We start from the raw sequence: 20,335 nt of genomic DNA on the forward strand, positions 1-20,335 counted from the left end.
TATCTCAAGCCCACAAGCAGGCAGACGTACATAATCTCTGTCCACACAAACGGAGTGTGATGCCTGAGGTCGCACACTACAGAATGATCTCACACCCACGCATAGTAGCACACCCAGAATGTTTTTCCACTCCGTTTTACTGTCAAGCCGACATCAGTGAAGCTCTTCGGATTATAAGGCCGACTGAGTGTGTGAACAAGTCAATGAAAGAGCGAGGAACAAAATGAGGTCACTGCTCTGCACCCCAAACGTTGGGCTCTAATTGGCTGGGAGATTGTTAAAATACAAATGGGGCTGTGAGTCACACGCCTGACGGGAAAGACACAATTAGCTCCATTCAAATGCTTCAGTTATCATCCGGGAGGCTGAGATCTTAAATCACACTGCGGTCACAGCAGTGAGCTGGAGGGGTTGAAATCACTCTAAATGTGTTTGTCTGTGTGTGTTTTACACGTACCTTGAGAGCTCTGTGTGTCCTGGTAATGCTCGCCATACTGGGAATGCATTGTCTGGAAGTTACAGGACTGGGGCCGCGGCTGAATGAAGAAACACATTTAATGCAATTAAGAAGAAGCAATTCATTTTTATACTCCATTAAAGTATGCTTATATCATGATTTGCCTCTAAATAAACCGTAAAATGTCACATTGCAATCTTTCCTAGCACGACAGGTGACTGTGACCGACTCAGATCTACGCCAGGGCCGCGGAGTTGTCAACCGCCAATGCCTGCGGTTCTCCAGACAGACAACTGAGCACTCGAGTGGACTGACTGAACAGCTATTGTGCCACATTTAGCCGAGCCATTGTCTGGCCAGCAGGGAGGGAGACGCACAAATCACTGCCTTCATTGTCGCACCGGAAATCAGAGCAAGCAACACCCTTGCAAACTTTCCAACAACACCCACCACACCACCAACGCACGTTAAAACCAAAGGCTCCATGGCACAATTAAGCGCTGCCCTGAGTGGGAGAGCAGGGTCAAATCTCTAACCACAGCCGTTTCTGTCTTCCCTCCCAAATTCTCCCTCCGTCCCCTGCCTTCTGGTCTCATTTACACACTGTGTCAAACCACTGAGCAATAACCAGCGATAATGAACCACATCAAAGCAAGCTGACGGTACCAGAGAGAGGCGGTTGGTCCAGGTGGGTCTCCTCCTGATTGGTGCAGGTGAGTGCGTGGGCCTAAAGAGAAACAGAAGAGATGATTCACAAACTGAAAGTATCGTGAACTCTATATAACCAATTCAAGATTAACGTTATACAATTTGTTTTGGTATTTTCTTTTCCATAATCTTCAAAAAGTTGGTGAACTCTATTTTACATTAATTTACACATATTAAACATTAAAGGATAGTTTGGGTGTTTTGAAGGGAGGTTGCATGAGGTACTTATCCATAATCAGTGTATTACATACAGTAGATAACAGTCGGCACACGGCCTGCTAGAAGAAGCAGACAGGAGTTACAGCACAGGGTCGGCAGCAAATCGTGTTTTAGCCACCTAAAAGAAAGGCCCACTTTAAAAAAATCAATATCAGTTTAAGTGTACGCTATATTTAGAATATTTTCACCGGTTGACAGCTATACAGTTTTTGTTTCCATCGTGGAACTGAAGTAACCAGACTCCATTGAAAAAAGCAGTAATTTTACCTCGCAGAACACGGGAGTTGCTGGTCTACTACTGCTGCTGCCTTAATCCATTAGCTTGTTTGTGTTGTTGTGTGACTTTGATTAGTTCGGATTCACCAAAGTCACACATGAGCACAAACAAACTAACCGATCGAGGCAGCGGTAGACCAGCAACCCCCGTGTTCTGTGGAGTAATATTAAATTTTTTTTTTCAATAGAGTCTGGTGGCTTTGGCGAGAGCATAGATGGATACAATGGCTTCAGTTGCCCGTCAGAAAAGGCTGTTTCATGGCAAAGTAAAGCGGTGGAAATGTTTTAAATATAGAGTACAATTAAACTGATATTGATTTTTTTTAGGTGGCTAAAATACATTTTGCTGCCGGCTCCGTCCACAGCAGTAGATTTCTTTGCTTCCGAGCGGTGACTCCTGTCTGTTTCTCCAAACTGGGAGTGTGCCGTCATCTATTGTAGGTAATACACTAATTATTAATTAAGTACCTCATACAACCCCACTTCAAAACAACCAAACTATCGCTTTAAATGGCAGATAATTCAGGATATATAGTGTTCTAGCGGCCTTCAGCTGGCCTCTCCGGTAGCCTCGAGACTCACTCTGCACAGATCTTGTTCTGTTTATAGAATTTGTGTCTGGCCGTGAAAAGACGAGCGATGTACTTTGCCATTTCCATATCCTCCTGCAGATACAAACACAAAGAAAAACATAGATATTTTTAAATTAACACAGCAGTCGTATTTATAGAAATTCCAAAGCCTGTATTTGTCTCTGTACAGGGATATCTAGGAATGTGTTTGTGCTTTTTTTGTTTAACTTCCCACTAGAAACCTTGTATAAAGCATGTTTGTGTGTACCGAGACCACCCGCAGACACAACACTCACCATGTGAAAAATGATGGTGTCGTCTCTGCTTGTTATCTCCACTGTGATGGCTGACTTGTTGTGCGCTATGGTGCCAATGTCCTTCCACCTGTCACACACAAACGGAAACACAAACAAATGCACACAAGGATTGAATTTTCCCACACAAAATTCACAATATTTTCTTCCGTATTCATAGATTTGTATAAACCCTGCGACCTCATGATCACAGAAAAAAAAATAGATAAATACGATGGAGGGTTAGGGGGCTTACTTGTGGAGCATGATGGATCTGCCATTTCTGTGTTTGACAAACACTCCAATGAAGGACACACCGATGAAAATATCGTTTGTGTAGTTGTCCTGTGGAAGAAGAGTGAATATCATTAGGACTAAGTCTTCTCACAATCAAAGAAATGAGCTACTCTAGAGGTTTGTGTGTCTGTGTAGGAGGCTGTGAGTAATACGTTCACCTACCTTAGCGGGAAAGCTCTCCTGCCCAAAGCCGTCCAGTTTCTCCACCTCTTTGATGTACAGCAGCTCTGCCTCAGCGGTCTGCATTCGACTGAGAAAGCACAGACAGATATAGTACCTGGTACTCGGTCTAGGTTCAAATGTGCACATGTACAAACAGAATAAAATGAAGCTGACAGTACCAGTGACTCTTGTGCTCCTCAGCGACTTTCTGGGTCCACTCCTCCAGCACCTCGTCACTATTAGGCCAGTTCTGAGAGGAAAAACCAGAAGTGAGCAAAACATGAGGCAGAACATAAGAAAGAAATGGAAGAGGAAAACACGAAAAACTGACTAAGACCTTTACACACCGGGGGCGCGATGAATAAACGTGACAAAAATACAAAATACTTGCTTGCAAATATTATACGTCTAGTGCTTTTATTGTGAAAAGTAAGAACAGAAGAAGTGGATCCTGTATGCGCGGCCTTTATGAAGGTTGAAAGGAGTAATAAGTAATAAGTTTGCCGTCCTGGTTCGGACTGCGGAGCCTCCGTGTTGTTGTTTCATAAATATAGGCGCAACTCAACCTGCCTTTATTCACGGTGCGAAAGCTCAGAAAAAACAGAAGTTGTTCTAAAAAAAAAAGTATGTAGCTTTCTTGCTGCATGAGATTCACATTCTGTGTGAAAGTATTCATGACAAAAACAGTTCGAAAAAAGATTCGTGTGCAAATTAGGGCTGTCGCGATAAAAGATTTTTACTATATGATTGCTGTGGCCAAAAGAATTCACGTTAACAATATTATCGCAATATCTATAGAACATTTTAATATAAAAATACCAGTGCCATCAGTCACATTCATCTTTGTTCATTGTGAGTTTTGTCTCTTTTTTGGCAAGTGAATTGCACTCAAAATACGAGTGTAGGGAGGTGGAGAGAGAGTGAGTAATCATAACTGTTTATATAAAATGATTTAAGAGACGCTGGATTATTTACACAATATTATCATATGTGTATTATTAACATGATATCAATATTTCATTTTTAATCATCATGGCTATCGTTAATACCGGTATATCATTGCACCTCTTGTGCAAATTCATCACAAGACCTCCACTGTGTAAAGGCCTGTTTACTCTCTTCAATGAGTCGATGGTGTAGCAATGAACGTCAGGTAGCTGGATATGTAACAGAGTCAAATAGTGTTCCGTTGATGTAATACATTTGGTATCCACTAGATCTTTATCTCACTCCGCTTCTTATTCTTTCTCTTTATTCTGCCTGTCAATCAGGCATGCAGAGAGAGGAGGTACACAGGTGACACAAGAATGTGTGCCTTCAGGCGCCACACAAACACACACAGAGAAAAACACACACACACTTATTTGAACAGTGAAGGACTCACCACTGGGAAGAGCACGTACTCCCTGAGGAAGTCCTGAGACATGAACTGAGTGAAGTCTCCAAAGTCAGCTAGAAAAATACAAACACATACATTTTATAACCTTTTAGGTTAAAAACCTAATTTCCAAGTGTTTGAACGTAACATTTACAAATCACACATCTGAATGTATCGTCTTTTGTTGTGAAAACTGAAAACTGTCGGGTAACATTCACACTCCAGATGGTATGAACAGACGTTTGTTATTATAAATACTGCATATATGTTTCAATTGGCCTTCATCTAAAAGGTTTTTATCTACATAGTTATTCATTCCTAAAGGATATGTGCGTGCCAAAGAAGATAACGTCGAGATAATGTCAAGATAATTAGTCTTTCCAATTAATGCCAAGGTTGTTTTATTTTTTCTCTCCATAGAGTTGTTGCAGAAAGTAATAAACAACATATTTGCCTTCTTCCAAGTAACATATTTTGATATCAAGACTGTTGCTGACTGTTAAATCGCTGTAGCTAAAATGTTGCTACACTTTTTCTTTCTTTTAATGTAGCTAAAGGCTTACTTTCCAAGTTTTTGGAGCATTTTCTAGGGAAGAAATGTACACAGTTGCCACATTAGGGAAGCAAAAATGTTCTACTTTGGCTAATAGTCTTTGATTTCAGAGTAACCACTTGTAACTAATCAAAAATCAGTGCACCTTATTGTTACAAAAATAAATATCCACAGCACACCAGTATTGTCCCCACCTGCACACCATCTCCATAACATTGTCAGGCCTCCAGATAGGGCCTTGTGAGTGCATCCTAAGTACTGTTCTGCTGTCTGTCGGACAAAAGGAGGTGCAGCGGAGGATCCTCGCCTCCTTTCAGATAAGCGTCTTCCTGATGCTACTAATGCTAACCTTGGAACTAGCGATAAGCTAACTGTCTGTTTACATTCCCCGAGACACAGACAGCACCCAGGAACAAGACCGAGGAGATGGAGTGAGGTTGTGTGTGTGTGTGTGTGTGTTAAGACTGATACCATAGGAACTCAAGTGGACTGGGCTCTCCCAGTGGTATGCAGCCATATTAGGTAGTGAAGTCGAGATGACCTGAGAAAGTGTGAGTTTGTGCTCACTCTTTCTCTCTTGTGCTGCCTGTCTCCCTCTGGTAGATTATTCACATGAGATGTTTGTTCATGCATGTGTGTGTGTGTGTGAGTGTGTGTCTTACCTTGTACTGCTAGGCCAGCTAGTCTGATCCCCTGCTCTACTGTGCAGTGGAGACGTCCATCCAACACCACTTTCTTCACCTGCAGGTAATACTGATACCTAGGGAGAAAGAAGGAAAAAAGAAAGAAAGAGTTATTAAGATGAGATGCTGTGTAGAGTGACACTGGTGTTGGAAATGCCACGGCAGCCGCTAGCAGGGGTAGTCTACAAGGAAGCCTGCAAACTGGGGAAACTCTTGCGTTAAGGTTAGGCATTGACCTCTAATAGTTAAAGTTAGGATAGGTCGTCGGGGCAGTGAGTCTCGCGAGAGTTTTTGCAGATCTCCGATCAGATTTCGCAATTTGCGGGCTCCCTTCTAGACACGACCGCAGGCTCTAGGAATGCCAATATGGGTCTGTCGGTCAGTCCACCACAGACTGAAATATCTCAACAATTATTGGATGGATTGTGATGACATTTTATACAGACGTTCACGATTCCCTGACTTTTCCTCTAGTCCCACCGTGACGTTGACATTTTTGTTTCGTAGTGAAATATCTCATCAACTAGTGGATGCGATGCTATGAGATTTTGGCTTTTCTAATCTCAAACACGCACACACTTCAAGATTTGAAAATAATGACGCATCACACACCACAGGATATTATTCATTATTGTGCCAGAGGGAGCAATACACCACCTCACGTGATCTCACATGATCTCATATGATCTCATTGGGAAGCAGACGTAAACAAAGTGGAGACTGATGCGCTGTAGTAATGCTTTTCAGTGAGACAAAACAAAAGCAGAAGGTTTAATGAGTCTGCATGAGAAAATGGTTGGGGAGATGCGGTAAACACAGGTTGTCTATTCTTCAGCAAGAACTGGAGGTGAGACTTTAACTGTCAGTTTTAACATCTGTCAACAGTAGTATGCAAACTAATGTAAGCCTCGAGGGCTAGAATGTTTATTGTTGCTTGGCAACACCATCAGCTGCTGTGGGTTGGCTTGGGAGGTACTGATGTTATCATCCAGATTTTAACTCCTAAATAAAATAATATCAAACATGTTTAATATTAATTGTGGCGGCCTCGATGAGTCTGTGAACAGTTCGGGAGGATTAAGACTGGATCTGTAAACGCCTCACTTTATCAGTAATATGGGCCGAACATCAGTACCGACCAAGGTCCCAGACCAGATCTTTCCTCCGATTGTCTGGAGGGGTGAATCAGGGATAAAACTCCTTTAGTCTGAGCCCGGCTTTAGTCTTGCTCACACTGCATACCACAGCATTTTCTACCAGCTCAACTGCACAAAACATCTGACTAGGTGGGTGGTAGGCACTCTTATTAGCTTTCAGAAACTCACCAGAATTTGGGTCGGTGGTTATTGTAATTTTTCCAACTAGCCACACTGTCTCCGAACACCACTTCTATTAAATCGAGTTGGAAAACATGATGGCTTTCACTTCAACACATTTGACCAAAGAAAGTAAGACGAGCTGTGATCAAGGCGTTGCTACATTAGCAACTGGAGGATTGCAAACATCCAAAGAGACACCACAGAGAGACGTATTCTTCTGCTTCTGGTTTGTGCAACAGAAAGTATGCGTCAAGACAGTATTGGCAACAAGCATTAGCCATTTAAAACAATGCCAGAGAAGCTTGTTGCAGAATCCAAGTGAGGAATGAGTGAATCACCTCTATTTGAAATACCAGTGACTCATTTTTGACTTGAGAGGAATGCCAAATGTACACCAGTACGGGATAAACAATACCATTTTATAGGTCTGTAAATTTTCGGCTAACGGCGAGCATGTTACATGGAGCTGAGGACTGAGTTTAATTTTAGGTAGTGCCAACACAAGCTGGACAAAAGAGGAGTATTGTAATTGAGGCAAACTGGGGACTGGGCACTGTGGTTTTGGGCAGTGGTGGTTTTGCCAAGTGTAAGCCGATATGATGACACAGTTCAGATTGTTGAGCCCACTTGCAGCCTTCACATAATGTGGTAAAAAAGTCCCAAAACCCCAGAGGCTGAAATACGCCGAGCTCCTTAAAAGTTTCTGAGCTCCTTTTGTCCACTTTTAGCCCGCGGTCCAACTGGATGTTTGTCTTTTGGAGAATGGAGTGGCCACACAGGAGGAAAGAGAGAATTGTCAGGGTGACCGGGCTCGGCTGCGTAAAAACTCGCACACACCGTTTCCTGTTTGTTGCCATGGTGACCACCGGTCTTTCCAATGTGGGCCGTGAGACACCTTTTCTGACGTACACACACACACACACACACAGTCAGAAGAAGCTGAGTGGAAGCGTACATTAGACAGTCCATGCCAGAGTACACAAACGTCTACGTGGGAACCACTGAGCTATACATGCTTAGTCACTCACTCAGTCTCTCTTTCACACTCAAACACACACACACATACTTTTGAGTTCCTCAATTCCTACATTTTCTTTCCTCCTGTCATCTCAGTTGCTCTCACCAATCCTCCACCATTTAGCTCCCTCTGAATTGTTAATTTACCCTCATAGTTTCAGAGTTTCATGCCCTCCTTTATGTTTCTTTACATCTTTCATGTTCATATTCTTCTTCACATTCTCTCCTCCTGCTTGTTCTTTTCTTTTTTGAGCTCCACTCAGCATACTCCCAGGCCTATAATCTGACCCCGCCCTCCTCCCTCACCCTGTCATTACACCCGTTGGCTATGCTGCCATTCCGTTCCCGTGGCAACCCCCTAATTAGCCAACCCCAACCGCCGTGGCTGCAGCGTTGGGGAGGAGCCTGATGCGGTGTGGAGGAGGGGGGGGGTGGGAGGAGCTTCGCGGGACACAAAACCCCTTCAAATGATTGTGGACTTTGTTTTTACAAACTCTCCATGTTTTCCCAGCGCTCTCAGTATGGGGTCTGGGGAAATGTTGAGGTTGACAGTGGTTGGTTCTCATTCTGAGGTTCAATGGTAACAGCATGATGGTGTTTATATATATATGTGAGGCCGGCGGTGGAGAGGCGGACGGTAAACTGTTAAAATAACTATGAACAAGTGAAAGTGTGACACTGAAATTACACAAAACATCACAAAACAAACCTTTTAGACTTTTGACCCTTTAAAAAAAACAAAAAACCTTTGTCTACTTGTTTACCCTGTACACAAGTTGGATAGGTCTACAGGTTGGGACTAGTTCAGACAAAAGGTGATTTTCCTCAAATATGTTGATACTTTGCAGACAATGATCATAAGATTACTATTCTCTAGTAAGTGTACTGTCTTGTTGATAGTCTTTGCCTTTGTAATCTATGCTAAAAACACTGAAAAAAATACATCTTTCCAGACAAAGTGTCCCCATTACTCTGGATGGTCTATAGAACACATTTTCAAAAGTTTTTACAGGACTATTTCTCCAGTAGGAAGTAGTTCAAAACTGTTGATCGTGAGGTCTTTTGTATATCCAGAGTAACTGGAATGCCGTCTCTGGAAAGACATACTGCCGTAAGTCACTTTTCAGTGCTGAAATTCAATTTACCTATGATGTTGAAACTTTGAGCTGCAATTAATGATTATTTTCATTGTCAATTTCGCTTCGATTGGTCAATAAAATATCAGAAAATGGAGAAAAATGCTGATCAGTGTTTCCCAAAGCCCAAGATGACGTCCTCAAATGTCTCGTTTTATCCACAACTCAAAGATATTCAGTTTACTGTCATAGAGGAGTAAAGAAACTAGAAAATATTCACATTTAAGAAGCTGGAATCAGAGAATGTTTTCTTAACAAATGATCAGACAAATTTATCGATTATCAAAATAGTTGGTGATTAATCATTGCAACTCTAGATTAAAGCATATCTCCTGACCTGCGAAACCATGTTAAAGGGACAGAATTAGGGTTTCTATCTATAACACTTAAAACATGTTTTGCAAAAGCTGCCTTTTCTCATTAATTTAGACAGCTATACTTTGCATCACAACAACTTGATATTGTTATTCTATCAGAGGATATAGACTTTTTTCTTTCTTAAAAAATTACTCAAACAGATTAATCGATTATCAAAATAGTTGGTGATTCATTTAATAGTTGACAACTAAATCGATTACTCGTTGAAGCTCTACCTCCAACACATATCTAAAAAACCTGGGCTAATAAAACCAAAACTATCTGCATGGCTAGATATCACTAGAGATAAGTGAGAAAACATGCGTTAATGTAATTTGGGTGAATCTATCCTTAAGAGTAAATCAAATAATAAAACTTAATTAACAACCTAATCATGTTCTGGCCACATAGACTATCACTCGTAAGCCTACAAATATAATATGTGTCCACAAAGACGTCCTTATGATGCCACACACCTGGCAAGCATGTCAGAATGACATCACTATGCTGTAATAACAGGTGAACGTACACACACACACACAGACATGAGGTAGAGCTTTCCTCCTCACTGAGAGTTACTTGTGACTTCCACCATGGCATAGCGCTCTGCTGGCACTCCAGGCAGCCACACAGGCACAAAGGGCCCTTTATATGCCCACGCATGTTCAAGCCCCGCTCAAGACATGCTGCCAGATGTCCAAGTGGCCCCGGACAACAAGCCTGCAAGCATATGTGCATGCATGCATGAATGTGTGTGTACATATGCTTCACCCCCCACCCCCCTACCTCTGCAGTGGTATGACCCTGACCACCCCCTCAACCCTGGATGGGTGCAGACGGCTTGTGTGGGAGGCCGGAGGATTTCACTTTGAAATGTGTTGAATCAGCAAGGGGCACAACAGAGTACAGCTGTATGTGTGTGAGTGTGAGTGTGTGTGTGTTAGTGATAACTAGCTGAACAATGCAAGGATTTCAAGGCTGTTGGTGCTGCTAGCCTTGGGGGCTGCTGAGGCCAGCTGGCCTCGCTCCGGTCAACAGCTCTCTGTTTAGGTTCCTCACTTTCTCTCTCTGGGCCACTTTAACCCTCCTTCATATCAGTGAGACAGAAGGAGCAGAAGGCTTCAACCACACACACCTTCTGTAAGATGTGTGTGTGTGTGTGGTAAAAATGGAAAGTATCCAAAGAGGTGGTTTCCAGAAAGAGAACAAAAAAAGGAGGTGGTACAGGAGGATATCTAGTTAAGTGAGTAATATATAGGAGGTAGTCTGGGATTAGTACAAGAAGCAGATCAGGGCTCAGACACGGTGCAACTGACTCTGGATGATACACTCACACCTAAGCAGTCCAACCAATTTTGTCATGACTAGTAATGCGAGTACGGCATTACTCTGATTTATGTGTTTACATGAGCGGCCTAAAGGGCCATTCTGGCTAAAATTACACTCTACAGATTCTGTTACAAAGTCAAAGCTCATCCTCCACTGTTCAACTTCAAACCCAATCTGTGGTTTATCCTTGTGGCCATCTTGGTGTGAATATTGCTATAAAACCATTAGCTATTTCTATTAGCTTCATCCCCGTAGAGCAGGGCTGCCCAAAGTGGGGCCTGCGGGCCAAAGTTGGCCCTCCATAAGGTTCAATTTGGCCCACCAAATGTTTCTAGCAATTTCTTTTTTTTTTTTTTATTAAAAGACTCGGCGTGATTGCTGGCGATCCCGACTGACTTTACTGTCTTTCAGAGCTAGAGTGAAGTTACTGGTATCATATGAAACTAGAAAACCTAACTATGTCATGCTAGCTTGTCGGGAACAAGGCAAAATAACTCAATTTTGACCACTGACCTCAAGATATGTGGATGAAATTGGGTTCTATGGGGACCCACGAGTCTCCCCTTTACAGACATGCCCCCTTTATGATAATCACATGCAGTTTAGGGCAAAAACATGTAGTTGTTTTAATGTAATATAGATGTGTTATTTTCACCTATTGTAAAAATGGTGTATTTGAATATTCCTGCATACTAGGGTCCCTAAACAATCTTGGAATTACATAAATTGGGTATGATTGGAAATGAGCCCAATTGTATTAGGCAGGTGGGTTTTAAGGGTTTCACTGTGTAAAGAATATTCAATTAGGGGAATTTGGTATCGTAGTACCATTATGCATCTTAACAATACAATACAATACAATACAATACAATAGGTGGTTGCTTTTGGTCCGTGGCCCACTATTAAGTTCCAGTTTTGGCCCTCCAAGAGAAAAACCTTGGGCACCCATGCCGTATAGCATGTACAAAGTTGTTTGGTAAAGATGCCACTTCAAGCATGGAAAGTTTGTTTGTATTATAGAGGACTAAGAGAGAAACAAAGTGAAAAATCTTCCCAGTAAAAATATCTTTGTAAAGCATCATCAGGAAATTGGATAAAAACATGTGTTGCAAAACATGGTAAAAAAAATTCTAATTAAGTTTTTACAATTACATAATATAACCCCACATAGTGTATCTTGCAGCAATAACTGAAACTATGAGCATAACTGCATCAACATAATGGAGAACAGTGTTTACATGGGCTCCAGCTTTCTTGCATTACTGCCTTAATTGCTTGATAATTCAATTATTGGTGTGAATATGCAGCCGGTAAGCACACACACACACACACACACTCACACACATACACACACACACACACACTGATACTTTAGCCCCCTGCTTTGGGTAATTTTCACAGCTGCATGAAGAGAGGAAGAGAGCGAAGGAAAAACAGATGAATGGATGGACGGGAAGAGAGGGAGATCTCGTATCAGGTTACACATCAGTCAAACACTGAACTTCAAAGACCAGACCACATTATAAAACTCACATTACTTTCTCAGTAAATCTCATTTACTCAGAGGAGGCAGAGTCAACACTCTGTCTCTCTAGTTTCTGGCAACAAGTTAAGATGAATTTGTTTATAAAACCAAGTGTTCTTTTTCTTACAATCTAATTTCTGTTCAAATGAACAGAGGAGGCATTTTAAACCCATGACCTACATCTCAGTTGGTAACTTCAGTTTAAGGCCAGGAACATTTTAGTTTTAAAAGTAACTTTCCTAAAAAAAAGGGTTTAGTGAAACAGTAAATCAAAGCACAAGCGTCCCAAAAACCAAATCCACTCACTCCTACTCTGTTTTTAGACACAAACACAAACATACTTTTCTATGCGGACACATAAATATGTGTAAGTTCCAGCAGAAACACATGCTGGCAGCGAGCTTAAACCACATAAATAACAAGTTACAAACCCAAAGCCAAGTGTTGCTGCCAAACTTTTACTTTCTCTGTCCCCACTTGTCTTCCTCTTTGCCTCTGTCATTCTTTCTCTGATTCCTGCCCTTCCCCCCTTCATCACCAGACCAGGTGTGTAGAAAAAACAACGCTCTGCTTCATTGGATGTGACCCAAATCAACCTCAATAAATTATCTACATTTAAAAAAAAAAGAAAAGAAGGGCCGTCAGTTGTAACTGTTATCATTCCCACACTGATTTATGTTCTCAAAGGAAAGTACAGACAACATAAGAGCAAAGAAAGCTTTTTTAAACCCTTGATTAAGGCAATAAAAAAAAGTGTGTTTTGAACTTCATCAAAAAAAAAAGATTGTTCTCAACTTGATGTGAAGAAAAAAGGGGATGGGTCTTTTAGAAAAAAGCTTACCTCGGGGGTCGTGTATGTTCTTACAATGTGGTGTATTGTGACTAACTCTTCTGACAGGGCTGCAGCTGGCTTCTGAGAGGATTCTTGGGGGGGAGTGTGCGAGGTGTGCGAGGTGAGTGAGTGTGTGTTTTGTAAACCAGACATCCCCCCGCCATCCCCCCCCCCCCCCCCCCCCCCATTTACCCCCAGCACTTCTGCTGGGAGGAATGTGTGGTCCGCCTCCTACGCTGGACGGCTGTGCCAACATTCCTGACAAACAAAAAAAAAAAAAGAGAAAGAGGGAGAGAGAAAAGGAGGATGAAGAGAAAGAGAGTAAAAAAATGCGGGATTGGAGTGATGTGGAGATCTGCTCTTGATAAAAAGGAGCAGGGGTGACACTATGTAGAGGGATTGTAAGAGAAAGAGAGGGGGCTTGAGGAAAAAGAGGCGACCATTGTTCCCTAAATTGCCCCTTAGGCCCCATCATAACCCCTTCAACCCCCATAACCCCCATACACACACACACACCATAAAGGCCTGCAGGGGTTTCCTGGAAAACCATCTCTTTACCAGAGCAGATCCTGACTTCTGTATAACGAACCTGCAGACACACACACACAATCTCTCTCTGAGTGTATCAGGCCGGTCACTGATACATGATGATTTCATTATTTACCATGTAAGCACAGAAATAGCATGTCCAGTCCTGCCTCCTCCTCAAAAAAGCGAGGTGATTCAACAGCGTAAATGGTTAACACACTCACACACTCACACACCTTAAAGCTAACTCTGGCGTCAAAACATCAAGCTGTGACCTGCAGTCGACCTTTCCCACATCCAGCGAAGCAGAAGCCGCAAATTCACCAGCTCCGTGCGAGGCAGACCTGCGGAGTGTGTGTGTGTTGGTGTGTGTGTGTGTGTCTGTGTGTGAGTGTGAGAAGGAATCTGAGACGGCAGACTGTCCATTACACACTGACCCCTGGATGCCCTTTTCACAGCTAGCCAACATGATAATTCACACTCTTTCCCTCACACACACACTGCTGCTGATAATCAGACTGAAATGACATCCATCTCGTGGTTGTCAATCTCATCCACGCTTGTCGTCATTTTTTCTGTTACTATTTTTCATGAATGTAACTAGCGAGCTAGCTAAGTAGGGAGATGACAGCCCCATTCATAATCCCGCCTGCTTAGCTCCGATTGGTCGTCTGAAAACAGACATCGGTGGACACATGATGAACAAATCGATTCATAGGGTCTGGAACCACAGTAAATGTGACCAGGTGTATCCAAAGATCACACACAAATCAATTTTCTCTTCCCATGTCATCAATCATTGTCAGTATGACACTGTTACCATGGCAACCTATCTGGTAGTGACATCCTTTTTTTGTTTACTTGAACATTTCTCCTCACAGACACATGGGTTGCGTCCGGGATTCCATACTAACATGTCATTTAGTACGGTAAAACAGATGGTGAGATTTTTTAGTATGTATAAAACCAATAGTACGCAAATTGCATATTATTTCCAGTGAAATATAACAGTACACAAATGCTGGACACTATGGCAACAAATATCCCACAAGTGACGGCAACTTTCATAACAGACGTTGACGGACAGCTCTGTAACGTCAATAACGCTTCAATTTATCTTTAAGTATAAGATTTCACTTTGTTAGGTGTAATGTATTTTTATTTTTTTATTAATTCAGACTTTGATTATCACAAATTGTGATTTTGGTCATATGAGGTTGGCACGGGTTACCATGGTTACGCGTTTCCGACCGACAAGGAGGCTCTCAGGAAGTGACGACATAAATTAATGCTCAGTGCGTCCGAAAAGATTCATGCTACTGTTTATTCACACAAAAGCATGTTGAATACAGTGCATAGTATGCGATTTCTGACAAAGCCTTTACATTTCAAGTAGTGTTCCTAACCCCGCTATACCTCTTTGCTCAATGATAATATGCACAACATATTGGCCGTGGCTACATGGAACATGCAAGGGTTCATTTACATTATTCAACATTTTTCAATCTGGCAGATTCTTGATGTTTGTACAGCAAACAAAATGAGAAGACACTGGTAGAAAAGGTTGTCGCTGTTGTGACTGAATATTAAATATATAAAACAACATGTGAGTGTCTGACAGCTGAACAAACTGAAGCGGTGTTTGGAGACTCTTTACCTGGTGGCTTCTTGCTCCAGCCGGGAAACGCTGGGCACGTAGAACATGACTCCGAAGAAGAGCAGTGGCTCATTGCCAAACTTGTCCAGCTGCTTCTTGAGGGGTTTCTCCAGCTCCACCCAGCGATGGGCCGGGGCCTGGGTCTTTCCTTGGAACCACAGCCCAAAGTAATGGGTCTGGAGCCGGGGGAGAGAGACGGAGGTAAGAGGTCAGTGTGGTGCACAAGGTCAAGAGATGGAGATGACGGAGAAGGAAACAGGACAAGAAGGAGAGGAAAGGAAGAGAGTGGAGGAAGCAAAGAAAAGATGAGTTGCGTAAGATGGATGGAGAGAAATAAAAAAGCGGAAACACAAAGTGTTGGGATGGGAAATAGGGGTTTCGAGAGATGAGAGATATAGGTTGAGGAGTGAAATGGGAAATTAGTTGAGAAATACATCGGGGACAATTGAGCAGAGCAGAGAAGAGATTAACAAGCAGCTGCAATACAACAAGCACATATTTCTCCTTCAAATCTGATCAAACCTTTGACGTCAGCAGCGTAACTCTATTACACATAAATATTAGACCGGACCCATTGCCGGTGAGATTACCCTGGGAGAAAGGAAACAGGCAAGGATCCTATCTCACTAAATCAAAATGAAAACTAAGTCTCTTGCTTATCATTTCATCTAGAGATTCATATGCTGTTTGAAACACACTTCAGCTGAATAAACAGAAGAAACAACATTCATGGATAACAACACAGGCCTTTTCAAGTGAAACAGCTGATCTAAAACATGCTGTGTTGATTACAACACTGGCCCAAACAAGAGCGAGCGGTTAAGCAGATGAGATCGGAAGTGCTGTAACTAGTTAAAACAGCAAGAATCAGCAAGTATACCTCAACTTGGGCTAAGAATAGTAAACTAATTAACTAAAAAATTACATTTGAGGTTTCTAGATGCAGGCTATAAATCCTATTGAAGCCCTTTTCTATGGATCTGGGACAGGTTTCACCATCCGGCGGTGGCGATGTGCAACACAAGATCGTTTCCCCTTCACATTCATTTTGACACGTTTCACTCATCAAAACAAACACCATACTTGCAATAGGGCTGCATAATATATCGTTTTTTTTATCATCATCGCGATGTCAACTTGCACGATAAACACATCGCAAAAGACTGCAATATTGCGCTCAGGGATTTTTTGACTGCACTCAGACTCGTAGAAAACGGCACTTTAAAATGCCGTTAAATCATTATTTTCGTTCCTTTTGTGTTCAATGTTCAATAAAACAATGTTGGATATCATTTCCTCTAATTTTTTTTAATTCAACAAGACATTTGTTGTATTTTGGCAGTATACTGAAAGCAGAAAGTCAGAACTGAGTACACGTTTTGTGTATTTATTGTCAGTAATATTTCAACGTTGTTGCATATATTTTCCTCATATTGTGCAGTCCTAACTTGCAACCCATGCATGAGCATGCCAGAACCCTGCAAGACTCGCAAATTTACCTGCAACTTGGGAGAGACCGTCATTTGTGACACATGACACTGCTGCCTATTGTGATCTGCGTGTAAGCAGCGCTCACAAACGGCTTTTGTGAAACGGACCCCTGAGACTTTGTCTCCGAAATAAAGATCTCACTAAGTTTGTCAAACCTTTTTTCTTCTTCTTTTTACAGATTTAGCCGCCATATTACTAATGGTTAACCATGTAATTTAGAATAACACGAATGACGTTTCATGAGTGTGTGTGTGTGCGTGTCATATCACGAAGAGGTAAGCACACCTGTTTAGTCCGCCTGCTTTGACTCTACTGTAATGAAAGTTGTAAAGCTGCAGCTGCAAGAGCACTCACACACACCCACATACACAAACACTTCTTCCTCACATGCAAACAGACCCACACTCAGGTACTAGGGCTGCACAATTAATCGAATATTAATCGCCAATTTTGGCTTCCCACAAATTAAATGAACATGATCGCCTGCGATATTTACGTTTTGAAATGCACGTTCTGCTCATAGAAAACTCTGCTGCATATCAAATCAAGCGCTTCCTAAATTAACAGCCAGCCACCAGCTGGTGATCGAGATGTTTTGGCTTCACTTTTGGGGATAGATATTATCTATACAAGAGCAAAAAATGTTTATCTAGCCTCTTATTGTTGCTAATCTTGCTCTCAAAGTGCAGCAGGTTGAAGCATTTAACTTTAAAATGTAGCTAGCAAAAGGGGTAGGGTGAATATTCCTGTATTTTCTTATATTGCAATATATATAGCAGAAAAAAAATATTGCAATGTCAGTTTTTTCCAACATTTTGCAGCCCTAATTTGTAATCGTGATATCAATATTGATCAAAATAATCGTGATTATCGTTTTGGCCATAATCGTGCAGCCCTATCAGGTACAGCAATAAAGATGAAATTCAGATGGACACACACATACACACAGAGTCCTGATCTGGCGTGCATGTATGGGGGCAGACGGCGGCTGAAGCTGAGGCGTCACACCACCTTTATTTATAACATCACTGACACCTGGCAAATACCACGACACTACGCGAGTACGCTCTAGTACACCGCCCCTCGCTCTCACTTTGTCAGCAACTCCCGCTGGCGCAGACGCACAGTCGAAACACACGTATTCATCAAACTCAATCAGTCGTCAACCAAACAGACACATTCTTTCTACGATCTGTGAACAAACTGCTCTATTCACACGCAAAACAACTCCATCTACAAACAATAAGCCCCCCGGGCAAAGCTACATACAGTACCTGTGTGAGTACAGAGCATGGTGGTGGTTAAGCCTTGATGAAGGAAATGTAAAGAACATTAGGGAACAGAAAGAAAGGGATGAGAGAGAGAGAAAGCAGGGGGACGGAGGGGGGGTGAGTGGGACAGGGGGATGAGCATGTATCTCTTTCTTCTGCAGAGAAAAGAGGACAGAGGTAACCACGCTTCGTTAGAGACAGACAAGGACCCTGCAGGAGAGACAGCAGAGGGCAGGGAGACACACACAGGGTGTGTGGAGAGACGCGTGGCCATCACACACACAAACACACACACACACACACACACACACACACAAATAAACACACAATCTGGCAATGCATTCATAACTGTGTGAAAGTGTGAGAGTCAATGTTTTACTTCTTTTTATCCGTGCATGATTGATATGGGTGATTACAATAAATACTGTGTGAATTGAATTTATTTATTATCAGTGATTATGCCCCTTAATATGTCTAATGTTATTACGGCATTGTGGACAATGTTGTACATCAAAAAGCATGACTGTTTATGGCAATATTTAATTTTCATTAGCGCTGCACAATTAATCGAAATTTTATCGAAATCGCAATAGTAACATTTATTCATAATTATAATATGTCATATATTTATGAATAACATGTCTTGCAGCTGATAACAGCTGATATTTTACATCAACATTCAATACCTTGACAATTAGATCATTTGTATGCCCTCAAAATGTCAATGTGTGCCTCAAGATTGTGTTTCCTGGTACGGTGATAACCCCTGAAACAGTAACTTTGCACGGCAGCTAGATTATCGCGATGTCACATGACCACGCGAGAATTGCGGGATCATACATCACACAAAAATCAATCGTGTCAGGCAGGCATTTCTTCATTGAAAGAAGAGCAAAGAACTGCACTGAAGGTTTTTCTCTATGGAGAAGATGTTTTCACTTTTCTCCCGACTGGCTTTGGCAAGAGTTTGATTGACAGGTGGTTCATCCAATCACCTGCCAAGTATTTTTTTGAAAGTGCCTGCCCCTTTTCAAAACAGTTTTCAATGACGGCTTCTCAGACGGTTCTGTGTAACAAACCATCTGGCGGGTCGGGTTACTGAAACTTTGACACTAAAACTCTTCATTAAAACGTTGATACGCACTGTACATCTGTGAGGGTAGCAGTTCCTTATCTTGCCTTTATGTGTCTGAATAAAGAGATGATTACAGAAACTGGAAACTGACAAATCAAATTGCTTTTGCTTAGATTACAAATGATCCAAATACCAGCTGACATATCAGTCTAATATGAGCATGTACTGTACGTGGGTCATATAATAAAAAAAACTCCTCCTCACCTCCCGTAGTTCCAGCCTTTGGGCCACCGCCTCCAAACATTCCTGTCCCGTACTCTCCACTGACAGAGTGCATTCAATAACATTGCTGTCCAGCAGGCGAATCCGCGTCACAAAGTAGTTCTTGCTCAGGACGTTGTAGCGCCGCGTGCGCCGCAGCTTCAGCCGGAAGGGCATGGCTGGCTGGAGGTCGCTGGCTGAGTCAAAGGTCAAAAGTCACTTGGGAGCAAGCGAGCGGAGAGAGGGGTGGGCGGGCTCTATGACCTGGCCGCTGCCCTCCTCACTCTCGCACGACGCCAGCCACGCCACCGGATGGAAAGATGCACCCTGGCAAGGCGCTGGCCCATTCCCAAAGATTTCCGGAGAGGAGGAGGAGGACGATGAGGAGGAGGAGGATGAACGGGTGCTGCAGGGAGAGATGAAAAAGAGATGGATTAGTCAATAACGAAAGATAATCACGATAGTTTTGGGGATTCTTTTCAAACTTTTACACACACAGGAATGCAAAAACTACTTGGTGCTGTAATCAGCAAACATTCTTCATATCAAAACCTTCCTACATTATATTTCCCAATATTATCAACCTGCCTGCCTCCCATACACAAGCCGAAACAAAAAGCAGACGAGGCTAGCAGGATCACCAGCGGTAACGGCGGTGCTACGATGTCAGCAGAGGCAAGAATCGCACGGTAGCAGACAGCTTTATCCTATAGTTATGGCAGCTGCGCTCTCTCCAGCCCCATGAGGCCCAGCGTCGGGCAAAGCCGGGAGACAGAGGCAGAGATGTAAGGCTATGGATGAATGGACATCAAACAGCCGAGCGCAGACATCCATCTGAACCCGGCAGCTGGCTTTGAGGAACTAATGGAGCTTCTAAAGTCTCATATCTGCCTGTGTGGGAGGCCTTTCCTTTCCTTTTTATCTCCCCTCTCCCCTCTC

The 20,335-nt window shown here is 42.4% G+C and overlaps 1 protein-coding gene across 2 annotated transcripts in view; it reads right to left on the minus strand.

Moving 5' to 3' along the window:
* The window catches only part of LOC141756652 (tyrosine-protein phosphatase non-receptor type 14-like), a 45,488-nt gene that overhangs the window by 13,137 nt on the left and 12,016 nt on the right, over positions 1 to 20,335 (minus strand). The window contains exons 2-12 of one of the 2 annotated variants that reach the window (XM_074616552.1): positions 19,400 to 19,802; positions 15,299 to 15,474; positions 5,578 to 5,675; positions 4,369 to 4,436; positions 3,164 to 3,234; positions 2,985 to 3,072; positions 2,782 to 2,870; positions 2,529 to 2,616; positions 2,243 to 2,325; positions 1,124 to 1,184; positions 458 to 536 (exon numbers count right to left, since the gene is read on the minus strand). In XM_074616552.1, coding sequence (XP_074472653.1) covers positions 458 to 536; positions 1,124 to 1,184; positions 2,243 to 2,325; positions 2,529 to 2,616; positions 2,782 to 2,870; positions 2,985 to 3,072; positions 3,164 to 3,234; positions 4,369 to 4,436; positions 5,578 to 5,675; positions 15,299 to 15,474; positions 19,400 to 19,573 — 1,075 coding nt within the window. In that variant the 5' untranslated portion in view covers positions 19,574 to 19,802. Of the gene's footprint in view, positions 1 to 457; positions 537 to 1,123; positions 1,185 to 2,242; positions 2,326 to 2,528; positions 2,617 to 2,781; positions 2,871 to 2,984; positions 3,073 to 3,163; positions 3,235 to 4,368; positions 4,437 to 5,577; positions 5,676 to 12,712; positions 12,869 to 15,298; positions 15,475 to 19,399; positions 19,803 to 20,335 lie in introns of those variants that run through there. The other variant, XM_074616553.1, reaches the window with a different exon arrangement.

The sequence above is a fragment of the Sebastes fasciatus genome, chromosome 18, assembly GCF_043250625.1.
Source record: "Sebastes fasciatus isolate fSebFas1 chromosome 18, fSebFas1.pri, whole genome shotgun sequence".
Taxonomy (NCBI): domain Eukaryota; kingdom Metazoa; phylum Chordata; class Actinopteri; order Perciformes; family Sebastidae; genus Sebastes; species Sebastes fasciatus.